General features: G+C 38.1%; 1 protein-coding gene across 1 annotated transcript in view; it reads right to left on the bottom strand.

Moving 5' to 3' along the window:
- Positions 1-13,646, bottom strand: part of Kcnh8 (potassium voltage-gated channel subfamily H member 8) — a 383,313-nt gene that overhangs the window by 20,397 nt on the left and 349,270 nt on the right. The window contains exons 12-15 of the mRNA XM_052745629.1: positions 11,239-11,277; positions 4,239-4,597; positions 2,185-2,291; positions 2-78 (exon numbers count right to left, since the gene is read on the bottom strand). Coding sequence (XP_052601589.1) covers positions 2-78; positions 2,185-2,291; positions 4,239-4,597; positions 11,239-11,277 — 582 coding nt within the window. The remainder of the gene's footprint in view (position 1; positions 79-2,184; positions 2,292-4,238; positions 4,598-11,238; positions 11,278-13,646) is intronic.

The following is a 13,646-nucleotide window of genomic DNA, read 5'->3' as shown; positions in this document are numbered from 1 at the left end:
CCTCACTGTTGAGCTTGTTTATTTGCTGCTTTGTTTCCTCAGCCTTGATGAACAGAACAGCGGCTCCGACCTCCGGGTCTGAAAAGTGACACACACACAAAGTGAGTCCTTTAGGAATACACTGTGTATTCAAGCTTTGGGATGACTGCAGTGTGGAAGGAAGGCTGTCACCTCAATGTCCCTGCTGCCTGAGCTCATGGGTTCTTCCTCCCGAGGACCAGACAACCCTTTGTTCAATCTTTGGACAGCACCTGCTGTACTCTCAGGGGGCAGTCTCACAGCACAGTGGTTGGTGACCACACTGGCTGCATGTGTCCCCACACACAGTCAGCATGTTCCAACATCGTACCTCTTGTCTCTTCTCATTCTCACTGTCACTCCTCATGCCACTCACACTGACCATGCTTCCCTTTTCCTTTGGAAAAGAAATTTGCTGTGCCCATGAGAACACTTCCATGCCTGTTTCAGGGGCTAATCTCTTTTGCATGTTTCATATCTTTTACTGTACCACTCCCTTGCTCTTGTTTTTTAGTTCTCTTCTCTATCCAGGGTAAAAAGCACAAATAAATTATGTCTTTGTGAAGGAAAAGATTTGATGGGACAGAATTAGCCTGTCCCTGATCAGCTGTGAGTAGAACACTTGTGTGTGGAAGAAGAAAAATCACTCAAAACAGATCAAAGTAGTCATAAGAGCCGATTTTACATAGATGTCTTGCAGTCATTCAACAAACCATTCCCATCATACACAATAGGCCAATACCCCTTTATAGGAAATGGCAGTGAATAAAGAGCCCAGCAAAGGGAAGAGGCATTTAAAGGCAATTAGGCAGTGAGTTTGAATTTCATGCTAAAGACTGGTATAAAACACTCTTGGGTTTTAAGCACTGAAGTTGAGCCATACAAGTATACTTATACTTTAAAAATGTTCTCTCTGCATTAAAAAGCAATGTGAACTCAGGGAAGAAATTTGGTGGCAACAAAAACAAGGTGTAAGTGTGGCCATAGAAAGACAGGTCTAGGCAGAACTGAGAGTCACTTCCAAGGCAGAAAAGAGAAATTGTTGCTTAAATATTTGAATATTAATGGTGGGACAAGGGAAAGGAGGAAGCCAAGAAATGAGTGGGTGAAAAGGCCAAGGCTCTGCATTGCCCCCAAGGAACCACAAGGAAAACGTTGCTGCAGAGATTCATTACTGGCTTTTGTGGCAAACACAGCAGTTTGATGTGACTATTATTTCCAAAGTAAGTTCAATATACATAATTTAGTTGAGTTAATGAATTAAGACTCTACTCTTTCTCCATTTGCATCAAGTCTTATGTGGACCCTCTGTTTTCCCAGAAGGCAATGAGTGCTAGGAAGGATTGTTAATTGCCAATAAAATGCTGAATTTACTAAACAGTAGAGCCTCATCCCTGTTGTCAAACTATCCATTCAATATCTTTCTTGGGTTTGGGCTTATACAGGGGGATGCTAGTTGGCAGGAGAATGGAACACAAGTATCTTAGCATTTGGTCAGAAGTGGGAATGACATGGGAGTGCTGGTCTTGCATACCAGTTTTATTCATTTTGTTTTATCTACAAGCATTTAACAACTATTTAGTGTCCCATCTTTATTAACCGAAGGTATGTTTTCCTTATTTGTCATTTCTGGTCTTGATCATATTGACAGATCCTTTTTGTGAGGTTGACAGAGGTGGGGGAGAGATCAAATTGGGCTTGAGTTGGAGATACCTTTATACTAATTCACTATCCTTACAGGTTGGTGTTTCATATTCAACCGTCCTACATCATGGCAAAGTTATTTATTCTGACAGTCTATAAGTATATAACCTCTCACCAAATAAATGTTTAAGTATTACCAATGTTTTCAGAGCACACAGCCAGCATGATATTTCTTCTAGGTAATGTTTTTGTGAATTTATCTGGATATATAATAGGAAAATAGGGACACCCTCTGATGAATACCAGAAACTGGATACTCTGTTGGCCAGGGATGGTAAATGGCAGGGCAGGGGGCCTGATCAGAGGACAATTACAAGCAATGACCTTAGTAGCTGGAAGTGGCACAGAGGCCAGTCAAATCACTGAGTGCCATGAAGAACCCCAGGAGATTGGCAGGCAACAGTGCCAGACAGCACACATTAGAGAGAACATCACTCTTGAAGATGACTAACAGGTGCTTACCTCCGAGTGGAGGGGAAATTCTGGGCTCTGGCCTGATTTGTTCAGAGCCAAAGTCAAAAGTCTGAGTTTCCTCGTTGCTATCGCCATCTTCAATTCCATCAACAATCCTGGGTCAAGTACAGGAAATCAGTCAGCTGATTACATTTATGAGTTCCAGAACGTATATAAGACCTCTAAGACATTTCATGTTCAATTTCTAAATTCTGGGTGCTACAAAGTTATGCCAGCCCCATAGTAACCGCTTTCTGAGATGACTCTTGGGGGCCTGACTACTATTTCTGTAAGTATAACATGCACTTCAGAGTTTGAAAACAAGTTTTAGAAGGAAGCATAAGCCATTTAAGGATTTCTGTATTTTTTATAACTAAAATTATAATATTTGGGACATATGGTATGGCATAAAATATAATACCAAAGTTAATTGCACTTAGGGTTCATTCACTTTAAAATGTGGCAATTAGGAACTTTAAAATTATATATGTGGCTCACATTTTAGCTTACATTTTTATTTTTGTTAGACATTGATGCTATAGAAATTTGATTTATTTATTCTAAGATTTAAAAATCAGGTTAACACACACACACACACACACACACACACACACACACACACACACACACACACAATTTTACCTCCATCTAAGAGAAAACACTTTAACTTAATGACTGAAACATCACAGAAAACAAGTTCAATGATACCTCTAGACAAAGACTTAAAACTACCTATTTGAGTGTTAAAGAATTTCATTTATTTTCTTAATATGTTTGTTGTTATTATTCTGGGAACTGAAGCTAGGGCCTCATGAGTGCCAGGCAAATGTGTTCCACCTAGCTCCAGCCCCAGCCTGAGTGTTTAAATCACTGAGAGTAGTTGAGTCTTTTTCCTTGGTAAATGGTATCTAGTTGGCTCACTGCTGAATACAAGTATGTTGTAGAAAATGTATACAGAAAGGCAACACAATTCAAAAGCAAAAGTCCCCAGTCATTTACTGCAGCTATAAACATTTTGGCAAGTGTCCCTGCAATGCTCTTCATCGAAAAGAACACCCACTCATGGGACCAGCGTGCGATCCTAGTGTCCCTTCTCTTCCAGCTCTGAGACTTTTCTAACTAAAAGTTGTCATGCTTTCTTCACGTTCAGCCTCATGTGCAATACACAGATGCTGTAGTGTCTTTTCCGCAAGTAGAGAAAGAACTAGTGTATTAGAGCCATCATTTGGTTTACAAATAGAGAAAGAATTTGAATCCAGCTTTCAGTCCTTACTGCTGCTGAGGTCTTTGACAGAATGTTTAAGTCTTAAGTGTTATTTTTACAACATTATAGGAAGAAATAACATAAATGACTTCTCAGGACTCCAGGAAGACTAGGTACAAAAATGAAAGGAAAATCACCTCACAAGGTGCTTGGACCCTAGGAAGCATTCAGGGTATTTTCCTCACGTGGGTGCTCAGCTGGTGGGGTCCTAATGGTTCTCATTGCCTTCCTGGAACCACAGCATGGGTTTTCTACCATCTTAATCTCCTGTAGTTGATTCTAAAGTGACTTTATTTTCAGTGCAAATAAAACTAGCTTTATCAAAAAAAAAAAAAAAACCGAATAAAACTAGCTTCAGTTATGCACAGTAACAAGCCGAATATCATGAAAAAGACAACAGTCTGCAATCATTCATCAGATCAACCTGTTGTTCCATAAAGACTTGGGGGTTAAGGGGTAACACTGAAGGATCTTGCTCTCTTCCATTTTTATTGTGAATTCAATTATAAATTGCATTATGATAAGTAGAGATAAATTAGTACAAAAGAAGAAGTAATGAATATTTACTGGAACCCATTTAAATTATAGTAAGTACAATTTTCATAGCACACAATACACAGAAATTTGAATATATATGGTTCAAAAATGCACACATGGTTCAGGAAAACTGAACAATTGAGGTTGTGAACTTATGGGACAGAAAGGCTCAGAAGGCCAAATAATTTATTAGGCATGTATGTGAGCACATGCAGAAATGTGGGTGCTCACCTGGGAGACTGCTGTGCTGGTGAACTCTTACCTTGGACTGAGCTCTGGGGTTCCAGCACTATTCAGACTGCAAAGCTGCACTCTCAGGTTCTTCTCTTTCCTTCGGCCATGGTGAGGTGGCTCAGCCTCTTGCTTGGCTTTCGGGGAGTTAGCAGTGGAGACTCTGATGGGTGAGTGGAAAGGTACTGTCCCTGAGGCTAGTTGCTTTAGGCTTAATCCTAGGTAGCTCTTGTTGCCTACAGTCTTCTTGTGGCGTGAAGCAGAGGGTCCCCTTGTGTAGACAGGAGAGAGGGAGGTGGTCTCCTCTTCCTCCACCTCCTCCTCCTCTTCCTCATCTTCCACAATGGCTGGCAGTCTCTTGTTGATGCTTCCATTCCCCTTGGGCTCTGCCTAGATCAGTGGACAGTACAGATTAGCACAGATTGCCAAGAGGCACATCACTCATACCAGAGGTTCTACTGAAAAAGATCAAATTCCTTAGAGACTAGTAAACCTTTGCACATTTTCCAAGTTTTAAAAGGTTCCCTAGTTTTCATCCCCAGGTTTACCTTTTCTGCTTTCCTGGTTTTAATGCCCAATCATTCACTTAGACCTTAAAAATACAGTGGAGAGCTGTGTGAAGATGTATTGTACATGCTTCACACCTAGATTTACTCAGCTACCCACTCATAATCGTAATAGATGACACTCTTTAAGGAATATGGACATTTTAATTTTATTGCAGGGTCTTGGGTTGTAGGATTTAAGGCTGCAATGTCTTTAAGAGGAACCCACACTTGAGAATATAAGTCTTTATATTGGACTTCATGGAAACATGAAGCATCCTTGGCTTCCTTGCTTCTAGCTCCCCTTGTTTTTATAAGTCACTAACAAGATATAGAGCAAATTCCTGCTCCTTTGGAGAACCTTGAGATATTTAGGAAAAACAGTCTTTCCAGAATCCATCCCAAGAGTACCATGCTGTGAACCAGGGCATTCAATCTCATCAGTCAAGTAAGAGATGATAGGAGAGAAATAACTGATGTAAAGCGAGAACAGGGGTGGAAGAGGCTAGCCCCTCTCAACTATAATAACTGAAGTGAAGGCAGAGTAGCTGAGCAGCGGGTAGAAGAGGCTAAACCCTCTGAACTATTGCAATGTTTCTTGCTTAGACCCAGACATGATCTCTGGACATGTTCACTAGTCAGTTTATTTCTAGAAAAGAAATTCATTCTTCTGTGCTTCAGTTTCCTTTCAAGATCCAATTGTGTATATACACTAAACAATAGTTCCTAATGAAAATAATAGTTAACACTGAAAACACCTAGGATTATTATTTAAGTTTCATGAGCTGCCATGATGATTATGCAACAAGTACTTGGTTTATTGGTGTATTTGGATGTGTGTTATCTATAATAGTTACAATAAAACAACAAAAATACTGTGGTGGCTTCAAGACCCTAGCTTATTTACTTTAGGTGTTAGCCATAAAATCCAATAAACCATTAGTTCATTCAATTTTTTTGTTAATCTTACTACATAAAAATTTTTGAATAAAATAATGTTCCTAGATACATATTCTTTCTAGCTACATATAATTATTCTAATTAATGTTGAAGCTATGCATTCTTTATTGTAAAGTCATGGTGCTGCTTTTCTTTGTTTATTCTGTTTTTAATAGCATTTAAAACTTTGTGCTTTAACAAAAATTGGACCCTCATGGAATTGTATAGGATCACTGTGTACTTTTATTGTAGAACAGAAAAATTAGCTTGCCCTGCTAAAGACCCAACAGGGCAAACTTATCAAAGAAATAAAAAACCTGAGTACAATCTCTAATTAGGTCTGTTTACACTGGCATTGACAATTTATTCATTCCTTTATTTGAAGAAGTCTCCATTGGTTCTAATAGAATCCTCTGACTGATAACTTACAAAATGTTTGTACTTATGTGAGTTCATTTAAGTCTCATAATTATACTTTGTCAAGGAGTCTTGGTGCCTTGAGCAAGTTTCTGGGAAACTGACTTTTACAATTAAGATGACAGATACTACTTATACCAAGAATTCATTCTCCTACAAGCATTATTGTAGACAAGACCTAAACGTGTGCTATTATTGGATAGCTAGCCTGTCATTAGTCTCTATTTAGGAGAACTGGGGTGTGGTTCAAATGAGAAATGTTCCTGATGTTCTCAGATGTTTGAACACCTGGCTTCCAGTTTGTGGCTTGCTTGGGGAGGTGATGCAGCCTGCTGGAGGAAGTACATTAGTGGGGGTGAGCTTTGAGAGTTCATAGTCTTGCCCTAATTTCAGTTTGCTCTCTCCGTTTAATGTTTGTGGCTGAGGATGTGATCTTTCAGCTTCATGCACTGGTCACCATGCCTGCCTGTGGTCATGCTCCCTGTCATTATGGGCCCTCATCTCTCTGCAGCTGTAGACCAAATAAACTTCTCCTTCTATAAGTTGTCTTTGCCATGGGATTTTTATCACAGCAACAGAAAAGTAACTAAAACAACTAGTTACTTTCTTCAGGGCATCTGTGTGGAGCACCTGCTTCTCCATGTTGCTCCAGTCCTCTTATACACTGCCAAGAAGTTCTACTACAGAGCTCTCTTTCATTGCGGTACTTTTCTTCACTGACTGTCAAATGCTTTCATGAGGCTGCACTGGGATTTTGATAGTCATATTTTTTTTATTTTTTTTCGAGACAGGGTTTCTCTGTGTAGCTTTGCGCCTTTCCTGGAACTCGCTTTGGAGAGCAGGCTGGCCTCGAACTCACAGAGATCCGCCTGCCTCTGCCTCCCGAGTGCTGGGATTAAAGGCGTGCGCCACCACCGCCCGGCGATAGTCATATTTAAAGGAATCTCAAATTGGCTTCTTGGTATTCTGCTAGAACTGCTGCTTCAGACTCACAAATGTCTGGTCAAATGGTCTAAAATGCAGGACAAAGTCTTGTGCTAAGTGTATGGTTACACATGTTCCTGAAGTCCTAGCCCTTTCTTTCTACCTATAACCTTGGTAGGAACATAATCCTTATGAATCATGGCTTCCTTATCTTCAAATTAGGAATAGAATGAAGAGAATATTAAACATTGAACATTAGATTATGTGAATTAGCTATTAAATAATATACAATTAAGTACTCAATATTTAAAACATTAGGAACTGTAACCTGGAATTTTGATTTAAAGTAATCTCTTTCTCCCTTAAGTTTTTTTTTTTTTCTTTTGGTTTTTCAAGATAGAGTTTCAATGTGTAACAGTCTTGTCTGTTCTGGAATTCACTTTGTAGATCACACTGGCCTCGAACTCATAGAGATCCTTTGCCTCTGCCTCTGTCTCCCAAGTGCTAGGTTTAAAGGTGTGTGCCACCACTGCCCAGTTCTGATGTTGTTTTTTGACAGAGAATTTTAGGATAGCAATAGAAATGAACCAGGACAGTGATGATGATGAAAATGGCATCTACACCTTCTGTCTTACTTAAAAGATTGTTAGCAATCACTGGGACTATTGGCAAAAGACTGTCCTAGGTAGCTTTAATTATCAATTTGATACAGCCAAGAGTCATCAAAGCAAAGCCTTGAATGAGGAAATATCTAAATCAGAAGTACAAATCAGATCTCAGTATTACGATTGCTTCCCATTATTACCAACACAGGTGGGGAAACACCTCCATTTTGACCCTTAGCCACTCCAGGCAGTGAGTCTAGGGAAGGTGAGAGCCCAGCCCCCCAAGCTTCCATGCGGCTAATGAGAATCCTACTATACACAGAAGGGAAACTTCTAAAACAAAGACAGCTAAAATGGAGAGTCAGAAAATTCCTGGGATCCTTCTCAGCACTAGGGCTACACACACATGCTGTCATGCTTGGCTTTGATGTGGGTTCTGGGGATCTTATGCTATACAAGTGTTTTACCCCTTGAGCCATCTCCACAGTCCTTCAGATAAAGATTTCCAAAGTGTACTAGTGAAAATCCCCACAAAAGACAAAAAAGCAGATAAATCCAGTCTAGGCTGTATAGAGGAAAGTTAGCAACACAAGGAAAAAGTTAGAAAAAACAGATGGGGCAATCAGCAATGTGGAAGTAGAAGTCAGCAATGTGGAAGAGAAACTCAACAAGAACACTTAAATTTTGAAAGAAATTAAAATGTTGAATGGAAAGCTTAGTGAACTAAATAAAAAAACACAGTGGCAATCATCATCAATAGATTTGATGAAACAGATGAGACTACCAAGGTTGGAACACAATATGGAGGAAATACTATAATTAAATATCAATTAGGGAGAAAAATAAATGGACATAACTCCAATATCCAAGAATTCTTAATATAATCAAAAGTTCAAACTTAAGAATCTACAGTATATAAGAATAAACAGAGATAAAAACTGAAGTAGTAGAGAATCCAGACAATGGAATGATAGCAAAAATTTCCCTAACTTAGAGAAAGAAATGGACACCAGAATGCAAGATGTATTTAGCACCCCAAATGGACATGGCCAGAAAAGAACTGCTCTGTAATAAAACAGAGCCAAGGTGTCAGAAACACAAAGCAAGAAGCAATATTTAGGGGTAAATTCCAACTCACCTTACAAAGACAAACACACCAGAATAACATCCAAACTTTCACCTGCAGCCATAAAAGCCATGGAAGAGGGAATGGCATGTATTAAGTCATTAAATTAAATAACTGTCAATCAAAATTGTATACACTGTAAAGCTGTCTTTTAAAATTGATGGCAAATGAGAATATTTTAAGACTAGCACAAACTAAGGTGCTCCATGAGAGCAATGCCAACATTAGAGAAGGTACTTAAAGGAAGAGAAAAGTCTCATGGGTGCACAGGAAAGAAAACACTTTATGAGAACTGAGAGGAAAAAAGGAAAGCTGAGAAGGAATCCACAATGTCCAAAATGTAAACCAGAAAATCCCTAATATTAACAGAAGAAAGAATACACACAATGATCTAATCAACCAGGAAGACAAATAATAAAATCACAGTACTTGATAAATATCTCTCAATAAAAACCTTAAATATAAATAGCCTCAATTCACCAAAAAAAGAAAATTAGACTGATTTTCTAGATTAAAAAATTATTTATGGCTATCTTTTGTCTCAACAAAACATTGGCAAAGACACTGATAGGCAGACAGTGCTTACAAGAAGAAAGTCTCTATATTAAGGGAATGTTAGGTTAAAGCAAGCTGTCTTGGCTATTCTGATCTCTAATAAAGAAGACTACAAGCCAAAACTAGAAGGGACGAAAAAAGGCTAGGGCATATTAACAAAAGGAACAAAAGATACAGCAATTATAAATATAAATGCATCAAAATTACAACTCCTAATTTCATAAAGTGAATATTAACGAGCCTAAAATCTCACATACATTCTCATATAACAGTAGTGGGTGACTACTGTTATTCATGTGCTTAGCATTTACAAGTTAAACTAAATTATTGTGAAATATTATTTTAACTATGTAAAGATGTGTTACATTTGTTTATGGTGCATTTCCTTAATTATGTAAAGATGTGTTGCACTTGTTTCATGTTGCCTGCCTAAGGCACCTGATTGGTCTAATAAAAACCTGAATGGCCAATAGCTAGGCAGAGAGGAATAGGCACGGCTGGCAGGCAGAGAAAATAAGTAGGAAGAGAATCTAGGCTCAGAAGAGAGAGGAAGGAGGAGAGAATCAGGAGAAAGAGAGGGACATGCCCAGGGCCAGAAGTCAGGCAGTCAGACACTGGAGGAAGCAGAAAAGTAAGATATACACAAAGAAAGAAAGGTAAAAAGCCCCAAGGCAAAATGTAGATAAAGAGAAATAGATATAAATAAGAGCTAAGATAATGTGGAACATTCATAACTAATAAGAAGTCTCCATATCATGATTTGAGCAAGTTGGTGGCCTAAAAAATAAGCTTGGTACACTGAATTCAATGCTTTAATTTTAAACTCTGACCTTTTCATTCAACTGACAGAGTAGTGTTTGTGTGTGTGTGTGTATGTGTGTGTGTGTGTGTGTGTGTGTGTGTGTGTGTGTATGTGTGTGTGTGTGTGTGAGAGAGAGAGAGGGGGGGAGTGGCTAAATATAATATCATTGATATCATTGCTGAAAGCAGTGGACATTAAAAACAATGATTTAGCCACAGTAAATGTTGGAAGCAACATATGGATACAGATGGATAACATCTGTATGTTATTTGGGTGAGGAAAGCACTTCTCTTGTAAAACTCTGGTAAAAGTTTTAGACAAAGATTTCTCATTCTTTTCCCATACCATGTTTTATGTGATGTTTAAAAATAAGGAGCAGTGCTGTCTGTGTGGATGATGTGACACAGACAGACAGACAGGCCACATGGAGAGAAGCAAACAGATCAGACCAGGCTTGCTCTGGTTGAAGTGACTCCAATCAGAAGATTCATTTCTTTAATGTGGCATCACCTACTGCAAAGCAGTTGGCATTAGGAATGATAAAGACCAGGGAAGTAACTGATGAAATGGGTAGCAAAGTACAATGCATAGACTCAATCAAACAAAAATTAACATTTTGAAATGATAAAGCAATTTGGCAACCCTTAGTCAGAGGAACCAAAAGTAAAACAAAAGCCAAATTAATAAAATTAGAAATAATTCAAAAGAAATCCAGAGGGTTGAAAACAAATACTTCAGAAGCTTTATTTTTTTAAAAAATAGAAGAAATGGATAAAATCCTAGACATTATGCTCTTCCATGATATAAACAATGTAAGCAAGAAATGGGGCTTGAAGAGTTATTTTTGCTTCTCTACAAAGAAAACCCCAGGGCTGGACTCACTGCTGAATTCTGCTAAACCTTTAAGGAAGATATAACAGCAACATTCCTGAAAATGCTCTGTAAAATGGAAAGAGAAAGAACACTACCAAACCTCATTCTATGAGGCCAGTCTTATCATGATACCAGAACTAGATAAGAACAAAACATTCAGGACCATGGTTGAGTTCTAGGTCAGCCTTGGCCACATAGCAAAGCAAAAACAAAAATAAAAAATATAAAACAAAAGCTAGCCATACCTGTGAGACTGCTGATTTGTTTGATAATCTTGATATTACCTGAAAGAACAAACAGACTGTTTAATGATCATTTAAACCTTTTCAATGGAATATACATTTCAAGAAGCATGTGTTTCTGTACAAGAGAAGAGTTTGCTAAAAGGTGCTTCTAAAAGGTCCCACCCTCTAAGACCTCTACTGATCAACGTGTCATCATAATAGGAATGGCAAGTTGATTGTCTCTTACAGGACATAACATTGAAATCCACATAAGACACAACATCAAGCTGAAGCCCACTGTGGAACACAACCTCAAGTTGAATGTCTACTATAGACACAGCAGGTGGGGTCAACCTTTATGACAAGGAGCCATTGCTGTCTTTTTTGTCTTGGTGCTTCACCAGGTCCACTCCCCTACTGGGCTTTCCTAATCTCTCATGCAGAGTTCTCTTATTTTCCCTTTGGCTCTGTGAAAGCTGATGTCTTCTTTGATTTGACTTCTTTACCATCTGCCTTCCTTCTTGCTTGACTGTTGGCAAGAGATGAGATCTATTTCACTCACTGAGGTGTTCTTTTTGGGATAAAGTCTAAGGGATCACAGTCCTCAACAACTGAATTTAAGATCACATCATTCACAAAAAAGAAAAAATAAAAGTCCTGCCAATCAAATTGAGACATGCTATCAAACACAAGATAGATTTCAATTCCAGACATGCAAAGATATACCTTAGAATAACTTATGACCTCAGAACATATCTTGTATAAAGTTAATCTGTAGAACTGCAAAAGATTATCCTAAAACACATATTTTCTATGATTTATAAAAAAAGACCTAGAAATTATGACATATCCTGACATATCTGATATAACCCATATCTTTTAAACCTAATTACAAATTCTTTTATTTTTATGTGCTAATAGATGCTATAAATTAACATAATTTTATTCACATGTGCAAATACACTTGAAAATAGTTCACATGGTGAGCCAGACATGTTTTCTAAATCTGTCTCCCATTCATTATTTTCACTCTGAGATGATTAGGGAAGAAGATCTGTCATTATTTATGCACATGTGGCATCATTATTGCTGTGCAAATACATGTTTCATCAATGTTTAATTTTATGAAAGTAGTCAGCCCATTCTGCATCTGCTTAGTTGCCTAAATATGCATTAATCAGAAGCATTTTAGACATAAGTTTGCAATAATTCCCCAAACAGTGACAAATAAGACAGCTGAATAATTAAAAATGTGAAAAACAAGACAAAATTATGGTGCTCTTGATATTATGGTAGACATGAAAATGTGCTTCAAAAAATCCTGTTAGTTACAGCTTGGGCTAAAGAAAGAACGATGATATCGAGGAAGTTTTGATACCCCCCTTGTTACAGATGTCTGTGAAAGGATGAGAGAGATGGTGAACTTAAAGTCCTGGAATGTGGGTAAGTACCCAACTCCAAGTCTCCCAACTTAAGGTTGATTTGCGTCTGAGTCTCAGGTGAAGTTTCTCTATTAGTGCCTCTCAGGCATCCCCGTGTCTATGAGTCAACATGGGATCTCATTAGAAGATATGTTATGATGCAGCAGGTCTGGGCTGGGTTTGAGAATGCATGTTTGCAGCACATTTCTAGGTGTTATTGATGCTGCTGACCATGAACAAATTTGAGGGCAAAGCATTATGGATACATCATTCTTTGCCTGCCAATTAAGAATTCAGCATTTGATTTGAAAACACCTTGGCAGTGGTTTCCAGCATTATGCCCGTTTACTCTCATTGTGATCCTTTAAGGTAGGTGTTAAATATAAACTTTAAAATATCTATATTGCTAAACAGGAAATAAAATTACTGGACAATATAAAGACTTTCTCAAGGTTTCAAGCCAGCAACAGATTAGGAGCTGGGAAGTGAGAACAGGTTAGGCAGCTACAGGGAACAAACATGAGCACACATTTTTATTTTATTTTTTAAAATTTTATTATTATTAACACTTCTATTCAAATATCATTAAAACATTTCCTCCTATTTCCTTCCCTTCTTCTAGCACCCCCCATCATGGCTCCCCACATATCAATACCTATCAAATTACTGGCCTCCTCCTCCCTTCTTGCTATTGTTGCAGGTATCTAACATATTAATGCACAAATATATAGGTGTAACTTGCTGAGTCTGTCCAGTGTTGCATGTGCATGATTTCAGGAGTGACCAGTTGGTACTGGATAAACAATTAGAGTATTCCTCCATGGGGGTAGACTATTTCTCTTGTTCTCAACATGCCTTAGTTGCCTGTAATTATTTGTTTAGATGTCCAACCATATTTTCAAATATGACTTGTATGGGATGTATTTCTATTTATTTACTTTTTTGTTGTCCTTGATAAACAAACATGGCCTTATGTCATCTCTTACTGGACTCATCAATGGTCTAGAG

This window comes from Peromyscus californicus, unplaced genomic scaffold (genome assembly GCF_007827085.1).
Source record: "Peromyscus californicus insignis strain IS unplaced genomic scaffold, ASM782708v3 Scaffold_19__1_contigs__length_69161282, whole genome shotgun sequence".
Lineage (NCBI taxonomy): Eukaryota > Metazoa > Chordata > Mammalia > Rodentia > Cricetidae > Peromyscus > Peromyscus californicus.
This window is presented reverse-complemented; position numbering and strand designations above follow the sequence as displayed.